Source organism: Lagenorhynchus albirostris, chromosome 2, assembly GCF_949774975.1.
Source record: "Lagenorhynchus albirostris chromosome 2, mLagAlb1.1, whole genome shotgun sequence".
Lineage (NCBI taxonomy): Eukaryota > Metazoa > Chordata > Mammalia > Artiodactyla > Delphinidae > Lagenorhynchus > Lagenorhynchus albirostris.
In genome coordinates, this window is record NC_083096.1 from 184,851,506 (window position 1) to 184,875,553 (window position 24,048).

A 24,048-nucleotide genomic window follows, 5' to 3' on the forward strand; every position below is an offset into this window, starting at 1 on the left:
CAGGTGCCCCTCACCACCCCAGCACCCGCCGCCCCCCCGCGTTGCCCCCGTGTGGGAGGTGGGCACAGCTGTGGTCCTGAGGTTGGGTGAACAATAGAAACTTAGAGCCCTGAGAAGGTGTTGAGAAGGCCTGTGTGAGCTGGATTGATGGGAGGGGGTCTGCCTTCCTGAGGGGCTCTGTGCAGGGAGGGGCAGCAGGTGGAGTGAGGGCCACCCAACTCCTCCCTGGGTGGATCCTCCGGGGTCAGATGTCCACAGAGGGCCCATTGCTGAGTGGGTCCATTCTGCAGAAGAGGAAGCTGAGACCTAGAGGCAAAGAGCTGGCTGGGGGCCCAGCTTGGGAGGCGCCCCAGCCCCATGGAGACGCCTGCAAAGCAGGCACCCCCATGCCCCTTAATGGTTGAATCCACCCTGCCTTCACTCGGGGGCTCTGCACTGACCCTGGAGTCTCCACGGGGAGGAGCAGGAAGCCTCTCTGGAGCAGGGCTGGGGGGCCGTAGGGCAGGTGGGCTGCCGGCCACCCACGCACTAACCACGCTCCCCCCTCCAGGTGCTGTGAGGACCGGACATGGGCCCATCTGAGGCGTGGGCGTGATGTCGGCCCAGGAGCTCGCAGCCTGCCTCTGCTGGCAGGGGGACCGGCACCTGGCCCAGGGGGAGACACCACTGGCCACCGCCTTCTACCTGGCTGCCTTCAGCTGCCACGCCCCCTCGGCCTTGCGGAGCGTCCGAGCTGCCCTGGCCGGGGCTCGGGGGCCCCCCGTGGTGGCCACGCTGGAGGCCTGGTGCCGAGGTGACAGCCAGATCCCGGCCATCCACTGGGACGGCATGGCGGTGGTGTCTCTGACGGTGACCCTGGCCCGTGCCTTCCTGGCCACGCTCTGCCCCGACCACCCAGCTGCAGCCCTGCACTCCCTGGCGGGCCTGCTGGCCCACGGGTACCACGGGGAGGTGGTGCAGCGCTGCGGGGCCCTGCTGGACGCTCACTCCCAGCAAAGTCTGGAGCTGCGGCTGACCCGTGCCCTGGCCTGGCTCCTGTCCGGGACACAGGTGGACGCCGGGGTGGCCGACTACCTCCAGGCCTTTGCAGCCAGCGCCGACCGGGTGGTGGCCTTCGTTCACACCCACCAGCAGCCCTACCTCCCCGCTGTGGTCAGCACCCTCCAGGACTACATCTCGGGATGCCAGGAGGCTGGGGACGGTGCCAGCCAGCAGGAGACCGACTGCCGGAGGCTCCTGGCAGCCCTGGACCCTGTGGGTACCTGGAGCAACACCCCGTCGCCCGAAGCCCTGCTCCAAGGTGGCAGGTATGAGGACTGCCAGGCGGCCTGCAGCCGGGCCCTGGAGGCCGCCTCAGCAGGCAGCAGACCCCAAGGTAGGCGTGCCCTCCACACCCCCTAAGGGCCGGGGCAAAGGTTGCTCTCACCATCGCTTCACTGCATGGTTAAGTCCTGCTTATGGTGGGGGTGGGAGTTGTGCTGGGGCTGGGGACACCACAGTGACAAAACAGAAAGACCCCTGACCTTATGCAGCACCAAGAAAAGAAGCAAAACAAAATCTGTGCTTTGAAAAATGGACTGTGAGAGGTACTGCTCTAGCCTCATGGCCAGGGAGGGCTTCTTGGAGGAGGTGTCGTTTGAGCTGAGACTGAAGGATTCCAGACAGCAGAAACAGAATGTGAGAAAGTACTTGGGGTTCCTTGCCACTGAATGGAGCCAGAATAGCTGGCGGGGGCGGCGATGGGGGCAGAGGGAGCCGGGAGATGCTAAAGACAGTAGCGGTGGCTAAGCCCTCCTGGCCTTGAAAGACTTTGGATTTTATCCTCAGGGCAGCAAGAAGCCATGGGAGGGTTTTAAACTGTGGAGTGAGGTGCTCTGATTTGCATTTTTAAAGTTTCCTCTGGCTGCTGTGCGCAGAATGTGCCACGGGGGCCAGACTGAGAACAGAACCTGCTGGAGGCTGGAGCGCGGTCCAGGTCTGAGTTATCACTGAGACAGAAACGACAAGACTGTGGCCAGATGTAATGATGGGGAGAGGACGGGGGCGTAAAGGAGGTTCAGCAATGATTTTAAGAGCTCGCCCTCAGCAGCTGGATTGCAGAGGCGGGGGAGGAGCGGACGGGAAAGGGGGCACCAGGGGCTGGAGACACCCCCAGTCTGAGATGCCTCTCCTGCCAGGCCCCTTCGCTGGGTCCGCCTTCACGGCGGGGGCGGGGGCAGTGGGGCGTGTGGTTGGGAGCGTGCGGGGGCCACACGCCAGCCGGCAGCCACACTCCCGGCTCCCTGCCGCCTCTCCACCTCCCCGTGCGCAGGTGAAGGTGGTGGCCACGCCCACTTCTGAGGGTTGCTGTGCAGATTCAGCGAAATTGTGTATCAAGCCCTGAAAATGTTGTCACCCGCTAAGCGCTCCCCAAAAGTGTCCCTTGAGCCCCTCAAGTGGACGTGTCATTAGGCAGCTGGACACAGGAGCCAACTCATGAGATGAGTGGGGGCTTGGTCTGAAAAAGGGGTTTGGGGATCATTCACACAAGGAAGGGATTTAAAGTCAAGGTCTAGATCGGGAGGGAGCTCGGGAGAGAGTGGGGCAGCCGGACACCTAGAGGTGGGGGGCAGGGGCCTGCCATCCACTCAGTGGGCGGAGCCACTGTGCGGGTTTGATAGCATTTTCATTGCATCCACACAGCACCCCTCGGAGGCGGGTGCGGGCACATCCCCACGTGCCCGTGGGGCCGCCAGGGGCACACAGGGTGTTCACAGAAGCTGCAATTTGACCCCCGGGTGCTCCTAACTGCCCACCGCACTGCTCTCCACCAAAAGAGGACCCAGCAAAGGGGACAGGAGGACAGGAAGAAGGCAGAAGCTCAGGGGCCCGCAGGGCAGTGACGAGGGTGCTTGCGAGATAACAGATAACGAGCTGCACCGCGCTCAGGGCTGCCTCAGCTGAGTCCACGTGGAGGGCGGGCCGCGTCTGTGTGTCCCGCGAGGCTGTTGGCGACCCCAGGGTGAGAGGGGGGCCAGACAGAACTGAAAACGGAGCGGGCCAATTTCTTTCTGGAAATATGCCAGACCAGATACGCTGAAACCCTCCTGCTATAAATTACCTAGAAACGCTCGAGTCACAAAGAATCCTGAGTAGGAGACCCTTGGTGCCCACAGCACAGACATGCAGCGGCCTGTGCGCTGGGGGCGTTCAGCACCCCCTGGGTGGAGGGCGTCTTCCACTTCAATGGCCAGATAAGCCCCTGCAGAGATCCAGAATCCCCAAAGGGCTGCAGCCTGGAGGAACAGTGTTCTAGAAAAACTCTGCTCCCCACCCCCACCCCCAGAGGCTGCAGGAAGCTTGTCTGTCCCGCCTGGGCTCTGCAGCGACAGGCGCGCCTTCACTATGGATGGCTGCATTAATTAGGGCAGAGTCACTTACGTCACTGGGAGTCACCTTATTACCCCACCCACACTAGCATGGCTTACCATGTGAACAAATAAATTCTCCTGTAGCAAACTTTTTACAAATGTAGATTCCAATAACAAGTGCATTCTAATCTCCAGGTTACTTATCCAAAGTCCTTGGAAACATCGAACAAAAACTTCCATATTTGGGAATATGCTCAGCCCTTCTCAGTACGTGGACACACAAGGACACTCAGTGTATGAGGACAAGATACAGAACGAGAGTAGCTTTAACTCACGTCCGCCAGGGGCCTCAGTTCCCTGACTGCTTATCCTCTGAAAGTCCCCAGGGCAGCCGTCTCCAGTTCGTTCAAGGCTCCTCCTTAAGAGCTACTGGGGTAGGTGAGAGACAGAGCCATGGTTGCAGCTCCACCCAGCATGGAAGCAGAGTTCACTTGGCCTTGAGATTTGCTGGGACCAGCAGGAAATAGTGGAAGTGATGCCGTGTGGTTCTGGAGGCCAGCCTCCACCTCCATCCTCTTGCAACATTCCCAGTGCCCTGCAAGGAAGCTAACTAGTGAACCACGAGGGCACACACAGAGAGGGAGGCTCAGCCCACGGCCGACACCAGGGCCCCAGACATGTGAGTGAGGCCACCTTACCCCCTCCTGCCCAGTCGAGACACCAGGTGGCCTTAGCCACAGGAGTGATCCCCAGTGAGACCAACAGAAGGACTGCCAGCTCAGCCCAAACTGAAAGAGAACAGCAGACAAATAGAAATGGTTGTCGTTTTAAGTCACTAAGTTTTGTGGTAGCTTGTTACACAGCAATAGTAGCTGATACAACTGCATACTGAGTCAAAGCATTGGTTGTTTTTTTTTTTAATTAATTTTATTTATCTATTTTTGTCTGTGTTGGGTCTTTGCTGCGTGTGGGCTTTCTCTAGTTGTGGCGAGCAGGGGCTACTCTTGGTTACGGTGCACAGGCTTCTCATTGCGGTGGCTTCTCTCCTTGCGGATCACAGGCTCTAGGCGCGTGGGCTTCAGTAGTTGTGGCACACGGGCTTAGTTGCTCCACAGCACGTGGGATCTTCCCGGACCAGGGCTCAAACCCGTGTCCCCTGCATTGGCAGGCGGATTCTTAACCACTGCGCCACCAGGGAAGCCCAAAGCATTGGTTTTTGATGCATCCTTTAGCCAAAACTGAGTTGAATAATATAAGACTTATAGTTTTATGTTTCTGTAATAACGCAATTTACTACATTCATTAATGGAAGAAAGAAGAATATATTATCATTGCAATAAATTAGGGGAAAGTATTTTATAATATTTAACATCTCCAAAATGTAAACAACCAGGAATAGAAGAAAGCTTGCTTAATTGCAAAAGATAAAATTTATCAAAACAAAAACACCGCACTTAATGTGACAGTTTAGAATCAAGAACATGGTGGCTGCCCACTCCCCCATTTATCCATCATTGCTCTAGAGATGCTAGCCAAGGCAGTGCGGGGAAAAAAAATGTAAGACTAGGGGCTTCCCTGGTGGCGCAGTGCTTGAGAGTCCGCCTGCCGATGCAGGGGATGCGGATTCGTGCCCCGGTCTGGGAAGATCCCACATGCCGCGGAGCGGCTAGGCCCGTGAGCCATGGCCGCTGAGCCTGCGCGTCCGGAGCCTGTGCTCCGCAACGGGAGAGGCCACAACAGTGAGAGGCCCGCGTAACGCAAAAAAAAAAAAAAAAAAAATGTAAGACTAGAAAGGAAGAGATAAAGCAACCATTATTTCAGACTATATAATTAGCTATGTAGAAACCCCAACAGAAACAACAAAAATGTATTAGATATAGGAATAGAATTTAACAGGAGATACAAAAAGTATTTATGTTTATAGACACCAGCAACAAATAGAAACTTTATGGGGTTTTTTGGTTTGTTTGTTTCTTTGTTTCTTTAGATTTTTTTTTACATCTTTATTGGAGTATAATTGCTTTACAATGGTGTGTTAGTTTCTGCTTTATAACAAAGTGAATCAGTTATACATATACATATATCCCCATATCTCCTCCCTCTTGCATCTCCCTCCCTCCCACCCTCCCTATCCGACCTCTGTAGGTGGTCACAAAGCACCGAGCTGATCTCCCTGTGCTATGCGGCTGCTTCCCACTAGCTATCTATTTTACGTTTGGTAGTGTATATATGTCCATGCCTCTCTCTCACTTCGTCCCAGCTTACCCTTCCCCCTCCCTGTGTCCTCAAGTCCATTCTCTACGTCTGTGTCTTTATTCCTGTCCTGCCCCTAGGTTCTTCAGAATCTTTTTTTTTCAAGTTTCCATATGTATGTGTTAGCAAACTTTATGGTTTTAAAATACACCATTTGGGCTTCCCTGGTGGCGCTGTGGTTGAGAGTCTGCCTGCCGATGCAGGCGACGCGGGTTCGTGCCCCGGCCCGGGAGGATCCCACATGCCGCGGAGCGGCTGGGCCCGTGAGCCATGGCCGCTGAGCCTGCGCATCCGGAGCCTGTGCTCCGCAACGGGAGAGGCCACAGCAGTGAAAGGCCCGTGTGCCACAAAAAAAAAAAAAAATACACCATTTACTGTAGCAAAAGAAAATAATTTATTTCAATGAGTCATATGACATAATGGAGAACACTATAAAATTTATTAAAAGAGAATAAATTATATGTATATAAGCAGAGAGATAGTCACTGTCCATTGATAGGAACACTTGATATTATAATAGAAGGGCAAAGGACCCATAATAGACAAGACAAAGAAGAATGAGCAGAAGCAGAGCAGGAGGAGGAGGGGAGGAGGGGGAGGGGAGGGGGAGGGGAGGGAGGGGGAGGAGGGGAGGGGGAGGGGGAGGAGGGGAGGAGGGGGAGGGGGAGGAGATGCAGAAGAAGGTGGTGGCATAAGGATTTTCTCTACCAGTTAATACAAAGCTATGATAATCAATACAGAGGATATTGACTTAAGGGATAGATAGACTAATAAAACCAATAAGAGAGGTTAGAAATAGACCTATATTTGTCTGGAACTTAATATGTGAGAGTGTGCACTGCAAATCTATGGGGAAAAGAGGACCGTGTTATCCACTGCATGGTGCTGATGCTCTACCTCTAACCACGCGCAAAAACAAGTAAATTCCAGGTGAATCATGTTAATAGCTAAGTTTTACAGTTTCTAAGAGAAAATATGAGAGAACATCTTAAGACTTCTGTGTACAGCTGGGCTTCTTAAGATACAAAAAAAGTGGAGGGGCTTCCCTGGTGGCGCAGTGGTTGAGAGTCCGCCTGCCGATACAGGGGACACGGGTTCGTGACCCGGTCCAGGAGGATCCCACATGCCACAGAGCGACTGGGCCCGTGAGCCATGGCCGCTGGGCCTGCGCGTCCGGAGCCTGTGCTCCGCAACGGGAGAGGCCACAGCAGTGAGAGGCCCACGTACTGCCAAAAAAAAAAAAAAAGAGAACAATAAAAGTGGAAATGGTAAAGCAAAATTTGATACATTTGATTAAATTGAAAATTTTAAACTTCTGTTTTGCCCATAACTATGGAAAATGAGAGGAGAATCCACAACAAAAGAAAATATTTGCAAAATATTCAGTGGGCAAAAGATGAGTACCCAGAGTATTTGAAGAATTCCTACATATCAATAAGGGAAAAAAAAACCCAGTACAAGAATTGGCAAATGCATTTCCCAAAAGAGAAAACACAGATGGCTAATAAACAACGTGCGGAAAATATTCAACATCATAGTAATGATACACATGCAAATTAAAGCAATGAGACACCACTTTCTACCCAGCAGATTGGCTAGAAAGGTTTTTTAAATAAATGAGCCTTACCAGCACTCAGGAAAATGAAAATTAGAACAACAGTGGGGTAGCATTATAGCATTTTATATTCCCCTACTGCCAGATTTTCAAAATGTTTAAATCTAACAATAAAAGATTCTGGCTTTCAATAACGGTGAAGTAGCTGGACTAAACTGTGTGTCCCACATATAATTATAAAATTGGGGCAAAATATAAAATGCAAATAGTTGGCAACCGAACAGTGACCAAATGCAGGGAGAAACTGGAGACTGACCCCTAAAAGATGAAGACTGTACAGGTAAGATTTGCAGGCTTGCAGCGTTTTGCCTCCTTAATCCATGTTTTTTCCATGTAGGACAGAAAGTTGCCATTTTACTGGCTTGAGATATCACATGACGGAAGTTGGGGGTGAGAAAAGTGACTGTAAAGTTAGAAGGCAAATCCTGAAAAAGAGAGAGCCACATTCAAGGGGGAAGGGTGGTAAGACCCCAAATCTGTGTATTAAAGGCACTTAAATCCTCAGCTGACCACTGAACTATACACACATGGGAGAGACTGGGTGGCCTGAAAAAGCAACAGCTGGAAGCTGCAGGAACTAATGGAGGTTTCAGCTGCTGTCCAATAAAGAAGACAGAGAATTTGGAGTTTGATCCTAGCCAATTTAACTGCCTGCGGAAACAAAAATCAATTCTCTTCAGAGGAAGACAACTGAACCCAGAGTCTCTACAAAGAATCAACCAGATGTCTAGTGTACGATTTAAAAAATTACTAGGCATGCAAAGAGACAGGAAAACAAAAGGTGAGCCACAGTCAGGAGAAAAAGAAGTCAACAGAAACTGACCTCCAGATGATCCCAGGGCTGCAATTAGCAGACTAAGGACGTTAAAGGAACTGTTATAAATATCTTCAAGGACTAAAGGAAAATATGGTCATAGTGAATGAACAGTGTGGCATCTCAGTAGATAGGTGGGAACTATAAAAAAAAAAAGAACCAAATGGAGATTCCAGAATTGAAAAACACAACTGAAATGAAAAATTCAGAGCAGATTGGAGACAGCAGCAGAGCCAGTGAACTTGAGGTACAGTAGAAAGTACTCAATAGGAAGATCAGCTGGAAGGTGAGCAGAACCCTGGTGACCTATGAGACAATAGCTGGAAGTTTAACGCGTGCAACTGGAGTCTCAGAAACAGAGCAGAGAACACACTTCCATGTGGGTAAATAATAACCAGCCCCCCAGGCCCCATGGGCTCTCCATCTGCTGCGACTCCCTAGGATCCGTGAACTATTGCAAAAATCAGGGATACAGGTGTTTTCTTCAGGACTTAGTAAATGACAGGGAAGTCTCAAAGTTTCTTTAAATTTGGCCACCAGGAGTAGACTGGGTGACCTTGTTGTTGGTTGCTTGGTTGATCTCAGGGCGCAAGATGCTTCTTTTAGTTGGCTATGTGCTGTGTTGTGACACTTACCCACAATGGCAACAGGGCAGGGCAGCAGCAAGTTTGCTTCCATGCAGACGTGAAGGCTTTGCCCTCTCCTGTTTCAGTGTAAAGGATTATTACTGTTGTGGCTATTGAGTTAAGTTATAAGGAGAAGATCTGAAGGAGTCTGTGCAAAAGGCACTGAAGTGGAGGTTCAGTGCCCCAGCACTGTGACTCGCCGGGCCCTGAGAACTCCCCTCCCCAGCAGCACTTTCCTGACCTATAATGCTATAAGGGTGGGCACCCACGCCCTTGAGCTCCTACCAGCACTGGGTTTTCTGCGATTCTTTCAACAGCACGTACCTGCCTGGCAGGGATGGGGTAGCCTGGCTTTCTTTACCAGTCAGAAAGCCCCCATTCACACAAGCCCCAATTCACATGTTTACGCTGCTCGGATACAAAGTATGGGGACGGTGGAGGTGAGGCCGCTGCTGATGGGAAAGCTCACTGAGTGACGCCACCCACCAGTCCTGGTTCCAGGCCTGGACACACATTAATCCATTCAGTCCTCGCAGCCCTGTGAATGGAGACCATCCTCGTTCCCACTATAAAGCAGAAAAGGAAACTGAGGCACGGCAAGATGCAGTAAATCCCCACGTCCCCCGCTCGTTAAGCGGCATTGGGCGCATCACCCCTCTTTCCGGAACCTGACGGGGTGATCTCATTTCAAAGACGTGGCCAGAGAAGCCAGGAAACAAAGATGCTGGCCCCTAAAACATCACAGGCTCAGAACCTCAGCCCTGACCTGGGGGGCAGGGGTGGAGTGGGGTTGCTCTCAGAAGAGGGAACTCAGCCCTAAACTCCATCACTGCAAGTGCCAGGGGTGTTGTGACGAAATGCCCGGGGCTGCTGGGCTGGCTGTGAGCCCAAGTGGCGAGCAAGTGGCGAACCCAAGTGCTAGGTGAGCTGCTAGGGAGGCCCACCCTGGTTGCCCCCTTCTGAGCCTGCTCTGTCCCTGATGGGCTGAGGGCCTCCTGCCAGCACTCATCCTTCCGGTGCCATGTCCTGGGCTTCTGGGAGACTCAAGGGAATCGCCGTGAGAGGCGTCAGAAGGTCCCAGCACTGGAGGGCTGGGGTCTGCAGGTGCCTCCCCTGGAGGTCGTGGCCCAACAGGCAGGACCAACACCTCTGTCCTCTCTCCAGGTGAGCGTCGGGCCACCCTGCTGGTCACCCGCGCTGCCGCGACCTTCCTCCTGGACAGCGGAGCCCAGGACCTCCTTCGGGACCTGCACGAGGCCTTCTCCGAGAGGCCCTCAGGAGCGCGGAGGCAGTTAGAGGCCGTGCTCTCGGCCGGGGACCGGGAGCGTCTGCGGGCGCAAGTGCAGGAGGCCGCGGACGTAGGCTTCGCGCGCTTCCAGGAGACCGTGCGGAGCCGCCCCGAGCTCCGCGAGGACTCGGGCCGCGAGCTGCTGGCCCCGGTGACCCGCGCGCTCCGGGTCCTGTGGCGCGTGGCACCGCCCGGGGCGCGCCTGGCACTGGGCACCCGGCTGGCCGAGTGCCTGCTGCTGCGGGGGGACGCGGTGGGCGCTCGGGCTCTGTGCGAGCGCTTGCTGCGGCCCTGCAGCGCCGGGGACCGTGCGCGGGACCGGGCCGGGGACCGCGCGCCCCTGCTGGCGCTGCGCGGCTTCTGCGCGCTGCACGCCGGCGACGCGGGGCGCGCCCAGGAGGACTTCCAGGCGGTGGTGGAGCTGGGGCCGCCGCACCCTGGTACCTGCGTGCGAGCCCTGTGCGGCCGCGGGCTGCTGCGGGTGCTGGCGGGCAGTGCGTTCCTGGGCGCGCTGGACTATGTCACCGCCTGCCGCCTGCGGCCCGAGGAAGCTCTGCTTGTCACAAAGGCCTACGTGCCCTGGAACCAGCGGGGGCTGCTAATGACCGTGCTGCGGGAAGAGGGCCGCAGGATGCTGCAGCGGAGGCCGGAGCCGGGATCCGAGAGCGGGCCAGGCCGCAGGAGCAAGGCTGCGGAGACCGACAGCCGCGCTGCGCAGGAAGGGTAAAAACTAGACACGTGCACGCCCGGGGCTGCTGCTTCATTCTGGTCTCCTCCAAGTTAGTCGCGGTGTGTTTCCCACTACTTTACAGTAAACTGAGGCAGGGAGCTGCCAGGTGATTTCCTTAAAGCTTTGCTGGCAGATTTAGCGCCGGGGCCCGGATCTTAGGACCCTCGGTCCCAAAGGGCAGGATGCATTATGGACTTAGTTGTCAACGAAGATTAGAAACGCAAAAATGGGAATGAAAAAATAGAACTTACCTGTCATCCCACTGTTACATTTCCTTGTTGTTCCTCCTTGTGCGTATGGAGTCCACTGAACTGTATTTGTGCTCTGTGTGCAAATACATCCCACCTGTTCTGCTCCCTAGATCATGAACACTTCTTTGGTCCCTAGATACGTTTCTTGGGCAGCCCCATAGCTCATCCTGTGAACGTGCCATCAATCCTTCGGGCTCCAGGGCGTCTGCTCTTAGTTATAACGCATCCCGGGTAATCTCCAGCCTGTGCAGTGTTCTGTGCTACGGATGGAGACAGAGGTGGAGCTCCTGGGTCAGAGAACACAGCCCCCGCGAGGCCCTTGACTTTGGAGCTGCCCAGCTGCCCATCAGTCCACACGCTCCAGCCCTCACGCTCCTTTCGCAAAATTCTTTGCCAGCCCAGTGGGTGAACCTGCAGCTGTTTTGACTTGCATTTCTCTGGTAGCTGGGAGGTGGCAGGAAGGTGTTTTAGCAAAGCTAAAAGCACTGAGCTGAGGGGCCCCTGGGGGGGGGGCATGTTTGACGTCAGCCCCCTCGCCCCTACACGCACGCACAGGCACGCACGCACGCACGCAGGCTTCCTCAGCCCCCTAGTTCCTTAATTTGCATTGCTTTGATTTGATGCTGAGGAGGAACTTTCTTGTAAGAGATTTGGGGCCCTTTATATCTTTTCTCTCTGGGAACTGTCAAATTTGAGGCTCCGGCCCCTTTTCCCAGTGGGAGCTCCTTCTCATTCCCAAGAGGGCACCCTGGGTGTTATCCAGCTCTGCCTACGGCACCCCTGAGCCGTGCAAGGCCACTTTTATCCTGTTTTTACAGAAAAGAAAGCTAAGGCAGGGTTGGCTGGGAGTCAGCATACAGCCTCGATTTCTCATCTGTAAAATGCCCGCCCTACGGGGTGGGGGAGAATGGGGGGGGTGAGGGCCAAGGGCTGTATGTCGGAAAGGGCAGCCGTGCGCTCTGGGGATGGCACGAGGACCCTTCCAGCAGGAACCTGGTCTCTGAGGCCCAGCGGGAGGGGCGCTGCCTGGACCAGGTGCAGGGATAGGATTTGCCTGCAGCCTGCCTCCCTGGGCAGGTGAGAGGGGTGTAGCACAGGGGTCAGCCCTCTCCCAGCTGCTCTCTCCACAGGGACGCCCATGGCGTGTACCAGCTGGCCATGCTCCTGATGGAGCTGGACACGGAGGATGAGGCTTCGCGCCTCCTGGCGGCCGATGCCCTGTACCGCCTGGGCCGCCTGGACGACGCCCACAAGGCCCTGCTGGTGGCCCTCTCCCGAAGGCCTCAGGCAGCCCCTGTGCTGGTGCGGCTGGCCCTGCTGCAGCTCCGGAGGGGCTTCTCCTATGATGCCAGCCAGGTGAGGGGGCCCCGGTGGGCCACAGCAGGACAGATGGAAACAGGGCACAGCTCTGTGGAGGGCACCAGGCCTCCACCGGCCCTCGCTCAACACCCTGCAGCCCTGCAGCCCAGAATTGAGAACAGGCAAAGCTTGTCCCAGCCCCGGTTCTGCCACCTCCAGCAGGTGCCTCACCTCTCTGACCCTCAGTCTCCCCATCTGTGCCCTGCTGTTCCAGGTTCTCATGAGAATTAGCTGCAGCAGGTACCCCAGGGCCCAGCAGGTCTCCAGCGTGCAGTGGCGCTCTGTATTTGCTTTTCGTGTGTTGTGAGGAAAAAGAGCCATGAGTTGAGTGTAAGCAGAGCTTAGTCCCAAGTAAACTAGGCTTGGAGGTAGCCCTGTCCCGGGGAGGGACAAGAGCAGAGGAGCCCCAGGCCCTCAAGCCCTGCTTGCCTCCCCTCCCTCAGGTGTTATGAGGGCTTCCTGTTGGAACGCGGCAGAAGATTATGTTCCAGGGGCAGATCCAGGCTTTGGGGCAGGGCTGTGGGGCCTGTCAGCTTCCCTCTTCCGCTCTGGCCTGGTTTGGGTTCTGGTCTCCCTGAGCTGGGCCATAGGGGTGGGAGGGAAGGATGGTCTGGGACCGGCGTCCGCACAGGTGCAGCCAGCAGGGGCAGCATCAGGCAGGCGTCTGTGAAGTTATGTCTCCCCGAGGGTCTCGCTCCTCCCAGAGCAGGGATTGATTCCAGGGCTTCTGCTCTGCACCTTCCGAAGGACTCCCTGGGCCCTCTGTCACTTTACGACTTGAAAGCCCCCTTTCCCCACACTTCTCAGACCTGTGGCGCATGGGCCCGTGAGGAGAGGCGAGGTCTCCATGTCACCGAGAAGGAGGCACGGCTCAGGGACACTGGGACCGCCCCCCCCCCGCCCCAGCTCCCGACACTCAGCAGAGGAGCAGCCCAGAGCGGGGCCCACACCTCCCGACCCAGTTTTCCCTGTGCTCAGCTCGGGCAACCTGCAGTCCCTGCCCCATGAGCCACGCCCACGATCCACGCCCCCAAGAGTCACGCCCCCCCACAAGCCACGCCCTTGCGGGCTGCATCCCTGAGCCACACCCCTGCACGGAGGATGGGGGTGGACTGGTCCAGCCTGGGGCACAGGGAGGACCAGTGGTGACGCCCCTGCGCCTGCAGCTGGTGAAGAAGGTGGTCCAGTCTGGAGACACAGCCTGCCTCCAGCCCACCCTGGACGTCTTCCGCCATGAGGACCGCCAGCTGCTGCAGGGCCACTGCCACGCGAGGGCCCTGGCCATCCTGCAGACACAGCCAGGCGGTGCCGAGGGCAGAGCCCACACCAGGGAGGCCATTGCCTACCTCTCTCTGGCCATCTTTGCTGCAGGTAGGAGCCGCCCTCGTTCCTCGTTCCTCCGGGGCCCCCACCCTGTGCCAGGTGCCCAGGGGCAAGGGGCGCCTCTGCCATGCGGGGGAGGGGGTGTGGTCAGGCACCAGGGAGTCTGAGCTTGTGCTTGGCTCAGGGGCGTGGCGTGCTCCCGGCCGCTCACTGCAGCAAGCGCGCTAACGCCTAGGAGAGGCCCGACCAGCTGGGAACTGAGCTGGGACCTGAGCTGGGACCCTCTCCTCAATCCTGGGCCACCATTGCTCACACCCAGGGCCCCGAGGGTGGGAGGGCCAGACTCAGACGAGGCCCTTCTCCCAGCTCAACCCCTCTCCCTCCATCCGTGGGGGATGAGGGCCCCAGCCCCCGAAGCCCTTCTTAGGAATAGCGGGGGCAGCTCTGTGTGTGTGCGCCTGGTCTCCCCGCTCGCCCAGCCCACCCACCACGCCCTGCCCTAGCCACAGGAGGGTCAAAGAGTTGGGCCTTCTCAGCCTGGCACCTTCACGGCTGCAGCCATTCTGTGACCTGCCCCGTGGACCCTTCCCCCCACCCCCGCCCCTCGCCTGGCCTCACTTCAGATGCAGCTGCAGTGCCCCCACCTCTCAGAAGCCCCCTCGGACTGTCCACCAACCCTCCCAGATGCCACCCCTCCTGGCTGAGCTCCCCGTGTCCCTCAGCCAGGGCCCCTGGATCAATCCAGACTGCTGTTCCCTGGTGTGCTATGGTGCCCAGCAATCTGGGAGCTCCCTAGGTGACCCGAAAGCCGCTGCACCCCCTCCCGCTGCCCCTTGGAGCACCAGGGCAGGTGCAGTAACTCCTGGATGAGGGCAGACACACTGACCCTGGCCGTGCCCAGCCGAGGTCACATCTTGACGCCACACCCCCTTCCTCCAGGGAGTCAGGCAAGTGAGTCCCTGCTCGCCCGCGCCCGCTGTTACGGGTCCCTGGGCCAGAAGAAGACGGCCATGTTCGACGTCACCTCCGTGCTAAGGGCTGAGCCGAGGAACGTGCAGGCGCTGTGCGGACGGGCGCTCTTGCACCTGGCCCTGGACCAGCAGAAGGTACGGGCCCACCCTCCCCACCTGGGGCTGGGCAAGTGGGGGTGCCCAGGGTAGGTGCTGCCCTCCTTCTCAGCCCCCTAGAGAGAGGAAGAAGGGCCAGGCCATCTGAGCGTCAGTCATCAAACCCCCGCCGATACCGGGGCTCACGGGAGCCTCACCATCACATCCCCGGTTTGGGGGAGTCTTTCCCTTCCGTCTGCAGAGTCCCCGTACCCCCCCCCCGCTTCAGTCGGCATGGATTGATGTGCAAAGCCTCAGGAGTACTAGGGGGCCCCCCACCTTACAGTAATGAGACCTCCGCTGCCCCCTGGGTGCCACTCTGAGCTGTCTACACAGGGCCTGCGGATTTGGGTGGCCAGCGTGCAGGGGCAGGGGTGGGAGGCGGTCCATTGCAGGCCCAGGGCAGGCACCTTCCAAAGGGAAGGCATGCAGCCACAAACCAACAGCCCTGGACAAGGGCACTCTGCAGCCAAGGGCGATGTCGTTGGTGAATAACTGAAACCGATTGTCTGCCCGGATGCTTCGCTGGGCCAAAGTACAGCCCAGAGGTGTCCTCCCTGCCAGGTTTCTGAATTTCTTAAGGGTTGGGATCTTAGGAGACAAGGAAAAATGATCCAAGATGCCACTGGGATGACGGCATCTCAAGATGGTGTTTCTGCCGGTCAGGGTGTCTGTGTTTCCCCCAAGGGCACTGGCAGCCTGATTTCTGTTCCAGCTGGGCACACGCCTGTGCTTGGGAGCCCAACCCTATGCAGGCCCCTTCCTGTGCTGGGAAAGCACCTGTAGTTCTCAGGGACAAGCCCATTAAACAGAGATGGGATTCGGCCAGGAGGGCCCTACTGCAGGAGGCGGACCCCTTGGAAGCCCACCCCTGGGTGATCTCGACATGCCAGCAACTCCTCCGAGAGATGCCTCAGAAACAGCCCTCCTGCCGCTCTGTCCAGGGCAGCAGGGCACGTGGCAGGGAAGGTCAGCCTGGGTGTCTGTGAGTCACATCGTCACACCCATGAACTTCCTCCTCCTGGAGATGGGCTGAGGCCAAGCACCACATACCCTCTGGCCCTTCACCAAGAGAGGAGCTCTGAGCCAGCCCGCCAGGTCCAGAATCCAGAGCCCTGCTCCCCCGCCTCTGACTTTCTGAGCAGGCCCTGTACCACCTCTGAGCCTTGTTTCAACATCAGTAAAATAAGGGGGGGGAGCAGTGCTTGTTCAAGGCCATCCATGCTCAGCCTTGAGGGGGCTGCTTATTCAGTGCTGTCAGATGCTCAGCGTGGTGCCTGGTCCCCAATGAGGGCTCCATATGTGGCAGCTGGAATCCCCATGAGTCAGCACAGAAATGGACTTTCCAAGCTGATCAGGTGTCCCACTGGCCAGCACCAGGGTCACGTAGGGCCCCGGTCATAGTGTAGGAAGGATCAGAGAGGACCGTCTTCCCATCCACCCATCTAAGGGCTCTGTCTCTCCAAGACCTTCATCCTCCACACACCTGCTCCAGGAGAACCCCATCGCTGGACTTTAAAAGTATCTAGGCACACTTCCAGTGCTGGCTAGGAGAGGGTAACTGGTGTTGGGCTGCTGAAAACAAAATATCTGGATAAAATACATGACAACCGTCTTCAGGCCCTGAGCAACAGGCAGTGGAGAACTGCCATCCCGGAGGAAAGGGGAACCACACCAGGGGAGTCCAAGGGGAGCCCCACGATAACCTTTCTTCCTGGGGAGGCTTTCCCGTTACTGCACGAGGAGGTGGGGCAGTCAGCTTGCTGAGCTGAGGAGGCAGAGACTGGGGTTCCAGGCTGCTGCAGTCGCTGGAATTTGCAAGGAAGGGCAATGGAGAACATGGGGCTGTGCAGAGAAGTCTTCATGGGATTCCAAGTGGTTCTTGTCTGAGTCTGGGCTGCACATGCAGGGGCCCAGCAGAGCTCACCCGTGGCAGGAGATGTTGGAATTCTGACCCTGCCAGAGCAGAGACCTTTCTGGACACCTTGGGCGCTTAGCTGAGACCACACCCTAAATAAAGGTCATATCTTAGGACTAAGTTCAAAACTGAAATGGACCTGCCCTCACAAGGAACAAAACCAAGTCCAGCAGAACCAAAATGACCCACCAGAATAAAACACAACCTCCTTTATGAGAGGGTGACATAGTGCAGACTCTCTACAATGTACCATCCACAATGTCCAGCCCCAAATCAAAAACTGCTAGACACACAGAGAACCGGGAAATGTGGCCAACAGTAAGGAAACTAAGTACTCAATAGAAACAGATGTTCGTCTGGAACAGCCACCTCAAGATGGCTCAGATGCTGGAATTAGCATACAAGGATGCTAAAACAGTGATCGTAAACATGTGAAGAACTTCAAGGAAAATGTTTTCATAATGAGTGAACAGACGGGGAATCCTAGCAGAGAAATAGAGAAGAATCAAGTGGAAATTCTGGAGCTGAAAAGTATATCTAAAATTTTAAAAATTTACCAGATGCGCTTAACAGCTGGTTGGAAATTGCCAAAGAAACGGTTAGTAAAATTGAGGATGGACCAACACAAATCATCCTGTCTGAAGAACAGAGGGGAAAAGGACTTTTTCTGATGAAGAGAGCTTCAGTGACCTCTGGGATGATTCCAAGCAGTCCAGTATACATATAACTATAGTCCCAGAGGAGAAATAATGGGGCAAAAATATATGCATGTGTGTGTATATGATGTATATGTATTTGAAGAAATAATGGCAGAAAATTTTCCAAGAAGCTCAACAAATCCCAAGATGATAAACACAAAAAGAACCACACCTAGGCACACCTTGATCAAATTTCTGAAAACAAAAGATAAAGAGAACATATTCAAGGCAGCCAGTGGGAAAAAGAAACATTACATACGGCAGTATGAAAAGATGACTGACTTGTCATAGAAACGATGGAAGCCAGAAGACAATGGAATGGTGTCTTTAAAGATACATATTTTGGGGACTTCCCCAGCAGTCCAGGGGTTAAGACTCCACGCTTCCACTGCAGGAGGCACGGGTTTGATCCCTGGTCAGGGAATTAAGATCCCGCATGCCATACAGCAGGGCCAAAAAATAAAGGTACATGTTGTCACCTTATAGGACAACTGCCAACAACTGTTAGAGGCAGAGTTAAAAGGCCAATGGAGGAACTAAAATGAAATACTAAAACTATTCAGTTAACCCAAAAGAAGGCAGAAAGGGAGAAAAACAAAACAAAAGACACCTAGAAAACCAATAGGAGGGTGGACCTGAAGGTGACTCCATGGCTTCCGACTCTTGGCCAGGTCAGAGGTCAGATGCAAATGGCTCACCAGGGTCAAGGCTCTCCTAAAGGGGCCCAGCCTCCCCCCGGCCTTGTGTGCTTCCACAGCACAGTCAGGGCCTCTAGACTCCTCCCCCGCCACTCCAAGCACACACTCAGCCCCTGACCCGTGGCCCTTCTGGTACCAGCCCAAGCCCACCTCTGTGCCATAGCGGGTTCTTTATCAGTGTGGCTCTTCTGGGGTTCCAGACCGTTTCCCCCGTCCAGAACCCTGATACGCTGGCCTCAGTTTCACCACGCCCTCCGTGAATGCTCACCATACGGGCCCTCACGTTGGCTGACCCCCATTCCTACCCCATGCTGGGAGGGCAGGAGCTGGGCCATCTGCCCGTTCTGGTGTCGTCAACACCCGGCATCAGGAGGAACACGACAGATACCCAGCTGGGACCACTTCTGCCACCCAGCCTGGCCTCCTCCCCTTGCAGGAGGCTGTGGACGACGTCCTCTCGGCTCTGAGGCTCAGCCCAAGAACAGCGGTCCCTGAGATCCGCTCTCTGAAGCCAGAGGTGCAGGCCCTCATCACGCAGGGCCTCTCATCCCGCTGCCGGGCCCTGTTGATCCAGCTGCCGGGCACAGGGGCCCGCCTGAGCAACGAGGACACACAGAGCCTCCTGGCCGCGGGGGAAGCACTGATCGCGATCGATGCCGCGCAGCCCAACTGGCACGTCCTCCTGGCAGACGCGCTGGCCGCAGCGGGTATGTGTCGGCCCAGGCGTGCAGAACATGGGCGTCTGTCCCTGTTCCTCCCACCCCTGGCTCCTTTTCTTTAAAATGGGAGAAAGAGACTCAGGACTCTGGCTTGTAAGGTCCCTTCCAGCCTGAACCCCAGGACCTGGTCCCCGTAGGGGTCCTCCGTGTGGCTTTGCCCACCGGGAGGTGAGACAAAGGAGTGATTTGGGGTTTCGTAAAAGGCTCAGATGCTCAGGCCTCCTCATTAACTCATGCATGTGTCCAGCAGATGTGTACTGAGTGCCCTGTTCTCGGTGAGATTGTCTTAGGCCCACATGTGTCGGTCTTCCCTGCAAAACCTTGAAAATATTTCAGCACTAATTTGAAAGGGAGACCTCTCTGCAGCCTGCGTTTCACAGGCCTGTCATCATCACTTGCCAGCCTGTGCCATGCCCCCACCAAGGCCTTCAGGGCCTCCGGGGCTGCTCTAATCCCATGCAGCCCTGCTCAGGAGAGAAAGCAGGTCCTTGCAGTGACCATGGTGAGGGGGCTTAGAGTCCTGTTACTCCACCTGGGGATCGAAGAGTGTAGTGACTGCCCCCAAGTCGAGGGGCTGGGTCATCAGGTGAGTCCGTGTGAGCGACATGGTGTCGCCGTGCCCCTCTGCTCCCTGCTCCTTCCTTCTGGCGCTGAGCCCCTCCATCAGCCAGCCACTCCCAGAGCCAGCACCAAGAAAGGCCGAACGGGGCTTCCCAGTGGCCCCCCTGCCCCAGCTCCACCCTGACTGTCCTTCCCCAATCCCTGACAGGCAGCTTTGAGAAGGCCGGCGCCCGCCTGCAAAAAGTCCTGCACCTGGCCCCTGCATCAGAGGCGGCCCGGGCCCGGCGTGGCCTGCTCCGGCTCAAGAAGGGTGATGTGCCGGCCGCCACACAGGACCTGCAGCGTCTGGCAGAGACAGACGCCCAGGACCTCGGCTTCCTGCTGCATCTCCTGGAGGCCTCGGAGAGGCAGAGCCTCGCCCAGGTGGGCACAGCCCCTCTCCAGCACCTCGGGTGGGAGACCCCCAGGCCCGGGGCTCCGGGTATGCTAACTCCCCGTGCGCCTGATCTCACTTGGACATGGGGTGGGATGGAGGTTCAAGCGGGAGGCACCCAGATCTGGCCGGCTCAAGCCCTGACACCCCCAGAGACCTCAGGGCTTCTTTACATGAGGCGTACAAGCCACAGCTGACTCGGGGTCTGGGAGAGGGAGGGGACCCCATCCTCAGAGCCAGACTGAGCCAGGCAGGAACACCTGGCCCTCGTTGAAGCCCACCCCAGCCCCAAGGTCAGGCCAGGATAGGTGTGTCCCTCCCCGTGAGCGCGTGGGTGGCGGGCCAGCTCCTGCCCCTCACGAGCTGAGAGGGACCCTGAAGGGATGTTGGGCTGCGGCGCTGCCTCTTTGGGTGGGTGATTGTTCCACTGCTCATCTGACAAGAGCAAAGAGCACCTTCCCCTAGGCCTTGGGTGGAGCCACTGCCCGCACTGCGGCCCTGGCAACTTAGTGGGGGGGGGGGGACTGTTTCGGGGGAGGGGGAGTTCACTTCAGAGAGGGAAAGTGTATGGAAGACCCTGAGAGAGGGCAGTGGGGGTGCGAGGCGGCCCTGGAGGTGAGACCACGGTGGCGACAGGTAGGCCAAGGCAAAAGCCTGGAGGCAGGAAAGATCTCAGTGTTCAGGAAACAGGTGGGCAAAATGCAGCTGGTGTGGGAGTGCAGGAGGAGGGGCTTGGGAGGGGGCAGAGGGAAGGGTGTCCTCCATCCGGGTCTGGCCACCTTATTCCCTTCACTTGCTGGAGGCAGGAGCAGGAGAGGCAGGGCTTTGGAGGGGGTGGGCGGTGAAGGGACCAGCAGGTTGGAGTGGGGCGGGGCCAAAAGCATCAGCCGGTGAATCAAAGCCCTGCGCGGCCAGGGGCACGTGCTTCACCTCCTTATGCTTCCGTGGGCTCTATCACTCAGGGTCCTTCAGGAAAACTAAAACCGCACTAGGCGTGTCAACGAGGGGGTCAATAGGGGAGTTGGCTAAAATGAGCGTTAGGGACGGAAGGAGTGAAGCGAGCAATAGGTCATGCAGGAGGGCACAGCCCTCGTAGGGCTGAGGGGGCCAAGAAGCGTGTTAACAAGGCCTAGAACTCAGAGGAGCGGCCGCGGAGCCCGGGGATGTCGGAGGAGGGGGCCTGGCTGGGGTCTCAGAGCCTTGAGGCGGGGGAAGGGGGGCTCTAAGCTGGGAGCGGGGACCTAGGTGAGCGTCTCTCGGTTCACAAGGCGGGGCTGGGCAGGGCCCTGTCTCTGAGTTGAAACGACGGCCTGGGCCCGGAGGAGAGCACTAGGCAGGGCCGCCTGGAGCCCAGATTCGGTGCCGCAAGGATTCGCTCCACGTTGGCCGTGGCCGGCCGACGAGGGCCGACCCGGAAGTGAGACGGAAATAGTGGCGCCCCGTTTCCGGCGATAGTACGGCTGCACGGCCGGTGGCGCCGCACTTTTCCCCAGCTCCGGGAGGACCACGCAGAGCCCGTGGGGAGGGCGCTGCACGGAAAGGATGGGTCGCGGGTCCACGTCGCACAGCAGGGCCGAACTGGCTCCAGCCCGGGCTCCAGCCTCCCGCCAGCCTGTGTGCGCGGTCGGGCTGGTGGGAAGACAGGACCATGCGTTCAGCCCGCCGGGTGCTGGGTGCCCTGTGCTCTCCTGGGGACAGGCGGGGATCGGGGCGTTGCTAGTACCTGGCTGCATGGAAGAGGGAGGGTCTGGAATGTGCCCGTTCAGTCCGTGGGGGGCCACTGTGGGCTCTTGGCAGCAGGAGGAGACGAATGAGGCCAGCGTATTTATCCGGGCCAGTTCGGCGGAAGAGGTAAGGCATTTTGGCAGGTTTGGGGAGTGGGCTTCAGTCACACTCAGAAAAGGAGAGTGAGCCTGGGGGCCAGAGGAGAGGCATCGGCTCTCAGGGCTGCGCCGTCCGACGGGGGGCAGCGCCATCCAGACGGGGGCAGCAGGGGACTCAACCCAGCAGTCCCCAGGGAGAGAAGTGCCAGGGCGGACAGCGCCCTCTGATCTCTGGCCTGGCCCTGCGGCATCCAGCGAGGCCGAGGCTGAGTCCACCACAGACCTCCTGGACGCACCGCTCTGCCCGTCCCTCGGGAGCAAACGCAACCCCAGCCCCTGGGTCATGCTGGCAGGCGCTGGCAGTGCAGGGGGCGCCCGGGGAGTGTCTCCCTGGCCTTAACTCTGGCTCCACAGGGCCTGCGGGAGCAGCGCGTTGGTTAGCGAAGTGAGAAGCACAGTAGCGCAAAGCAGACCCTGCTTTTCTGACCTGGGGCGCAGGGGGAGGCCCAAGGAGCAGGCTCAGCGGAGGCGGTGTTTGCTTCTGTCCTCGGGGCCAGGGCGGCCTCGGTGGGTGGGCAGGGCGGGAGGCGGGGAAGGGGAGGGGAAGGAGGAGGTCACCCCGGTAAGAGAAGCTGGGCCCGCAGGTGGGGCAGTAAGGCTGTGAGGAGGGGGAGGACGCCTTCTGAGCAGGGCCTGCCTAGGGAGAGCTTGCAGGGTGGAGGGATTGCAGCGGGTGCCTCCACGCTGTGCCTCCACCCCTTCCAGAGGGAGCGGGCAGCTTCTGCCTGGGGAACAAGCAGCGGCCAGCCCGTGAGGGGCCTTCAGTGTTCTGGGTTGACCTGACCTTCCTCCCTCCGTCCTCTCTGTGCAGGCCGCAGCCCAGGAAGCTGACACCCTCATGAACTCAGGGCAACCCGGCCAGGCGCTGGGCTACTGCTCACTGGCCGTCCTGGCAGGTGGCGGTAGCGCCTGTCACCTGCGCCGGCGGGCTGCCTGCCTAGCCGAGCTACGGGAGTTTGGCCGGGCACTCAGGGACCTGGACCACGTGCTCCGAGAGGGTTCAGGGGACGGTGACCTCCAGGCACGGGCGGAGGACTTCTGCTCCCAGGGCCGCCTGCTTCTGAGCCTAGGGGACGAGGCCGGGGCCGCCGGGGCCTTTACCCAGGCCCTCAGGCTGGCGCCCGCCCTAGCCCAGAACAACCTGTGGCAGCGGCCAGGCCGGGCCCCCACTGCCCACGCGCTCCTGTGCAGGGCGCAACGCTGCCTGGACGAGCAGCGCTACACAGAGGCCTGGACGGCAGCCGAGGGCGGCCTCCTGGTGGACCCGGAGCACAGCGGCCTGAAGAGACTGAAGGCGAGAATCCGGAGGGAGGCAGCCTCGGGCTGCCGGCTCCACTGAGCCAGCGCTCCCCAGGCCCAGCCGTGGGGCCCCCCTGTCGTTAGCATTTCTCGTCCGGACCCTGGGGTGCACCCTGCCCCCAGATCGGGGAGGTGCTCACCCACCCTCCCCCTCCTCCCAGTCCTGGGGTGGGCTGGTGACACCCAGCCTCGGGAAGCAGAGCAGAGAGCTCCCCACTTGCCTGAGTCACCATCCCAGGAGGCTCAGACACCCTCCCCTCAACAGCAGCCTGGTCCCCAAAGCTGCGGCCCTCTTGGCCCACACGTGGGGCTCGGGCCTCAGAGAGCAGCCCCAGTCCTGTCTGTGGCTTGGGACCTGCAGTGTGGGCGGGGTTCAGGCCAGCCCCTCGTGGCCCTGGGGAGACGGTGCCAGCCCAGGAAGCCCTTCTCCAGGTGTGAAGCAGCCCTTGACCCTGGCCTGACGTTCGGGCCAGCCTCCTGCAGGGTCTGGGCCCCCTCAAGGACAAAACTGCCAAGCTGGGCCCCAAACCCACGCTTACATCAAGGTTGTTCTCCAGGGAACCCAGTGCCTCCTCCCCCACCTGCCGTGCAGAGCCCTCCGCCCCCCCGAGGGGCCCCTGATGAGCAGAGCAGCCAGACGTCTACTCGGCAGGTCTCCGGCAAAGCTGCCTGATGTCAAGGCGCTTCCTACGTGGATTAAACTGAGCCACCCCCGCTCACCAGTTTGCTTGGAAAACCTTCTCTCCTGGCGGGAGCGGAGAAGCCCACCCTTCTCCCAGCACTGGGGTTTCAAAGAAGCCAGGTCCGAGTTACGCAGTTTTTCTCTCCTGTTCCCGAACGCAACTGCTGGACGGGCCATCGGGTAAGCCGAGGGCCATGGGGTGCGTTCGACCCTGCTGTCCTCCCAAGACGTCCTGCCCTCATCCGTCCCCTCAAGGCCAGAGATCCCCGCGCTGAGCCTGCAGGTGCCCGACTCACCGCAGCTCTCCAGGACCTGATGCTCTTTGCGGAGCCCCCGACGTGCCTCCCACCCCCGGCTGCTCACTGCTGAGCTGGAGGCTGAGAAGCTGGGCCTGGATGTGTCCCGACAGAAGGCACAGAGGGCAGCCCTCTCCCTGCAGCCT

At 58.1% G+C, this 24,048-nt stretch overlaps 1 protein-coding gene across 1 annotated transcript; it reads left to right on the forward strand.

Annotated features, from left to right (window-relative positions):
- Positions 1 to 594: 594 nt before the first annotated feature.
- On the forward strand, positions 595 to 22,964 carry TTC34 (tetratricopeptide repeat domain 34). Its single transcript, XM_060141993.1, has 8 exons — positions 595 to 1,375; positions 9,823 to 10,669; positions 12,058 to 12,283; positions 13,453 to 13,657; positions 14,549 to 14,715; positions 18,466 to 18,736; positions 19,518 to 19,732; positions 22,437 to 22,964. Exons 1-8 carry the CDS (start codon positions 595 to 597, stop codon positions 22,962 to 22,964), a joined length of 3,240 nt encoding a protein of 1,079 aa, XP_059997976.1.
- The last annotated feature ends 1,084 nt before the right edge of the window (positions 22,965 to 24,048 follow it).

Bases quoted from the DNA above. Each gene is read 5' to 3' on its own strand.
- TTC34 (XM_060141993.1), top strand. From the start codon at position 595: ATGTCGGCCCAGGAGCTCGCAGCCTGCCTCTGCTGGCAGGGGGACCGG. The intron at 13,658-14,548 runs GTAGGAGCCGCC...CCCTTCCTCCAG, and splicing joins TCTGGCCATCTTTGCTGCAG to GGAGTCAGGCAAGTGAGTCC. The intron at 19,733-22,436 runs GTGGGCACAGCC...CTCTCTGTGCAG, and splicing joins AGAGGCAGAGCCTCGCCCAG to GCCGCAGCCCAGGAAGCTGA.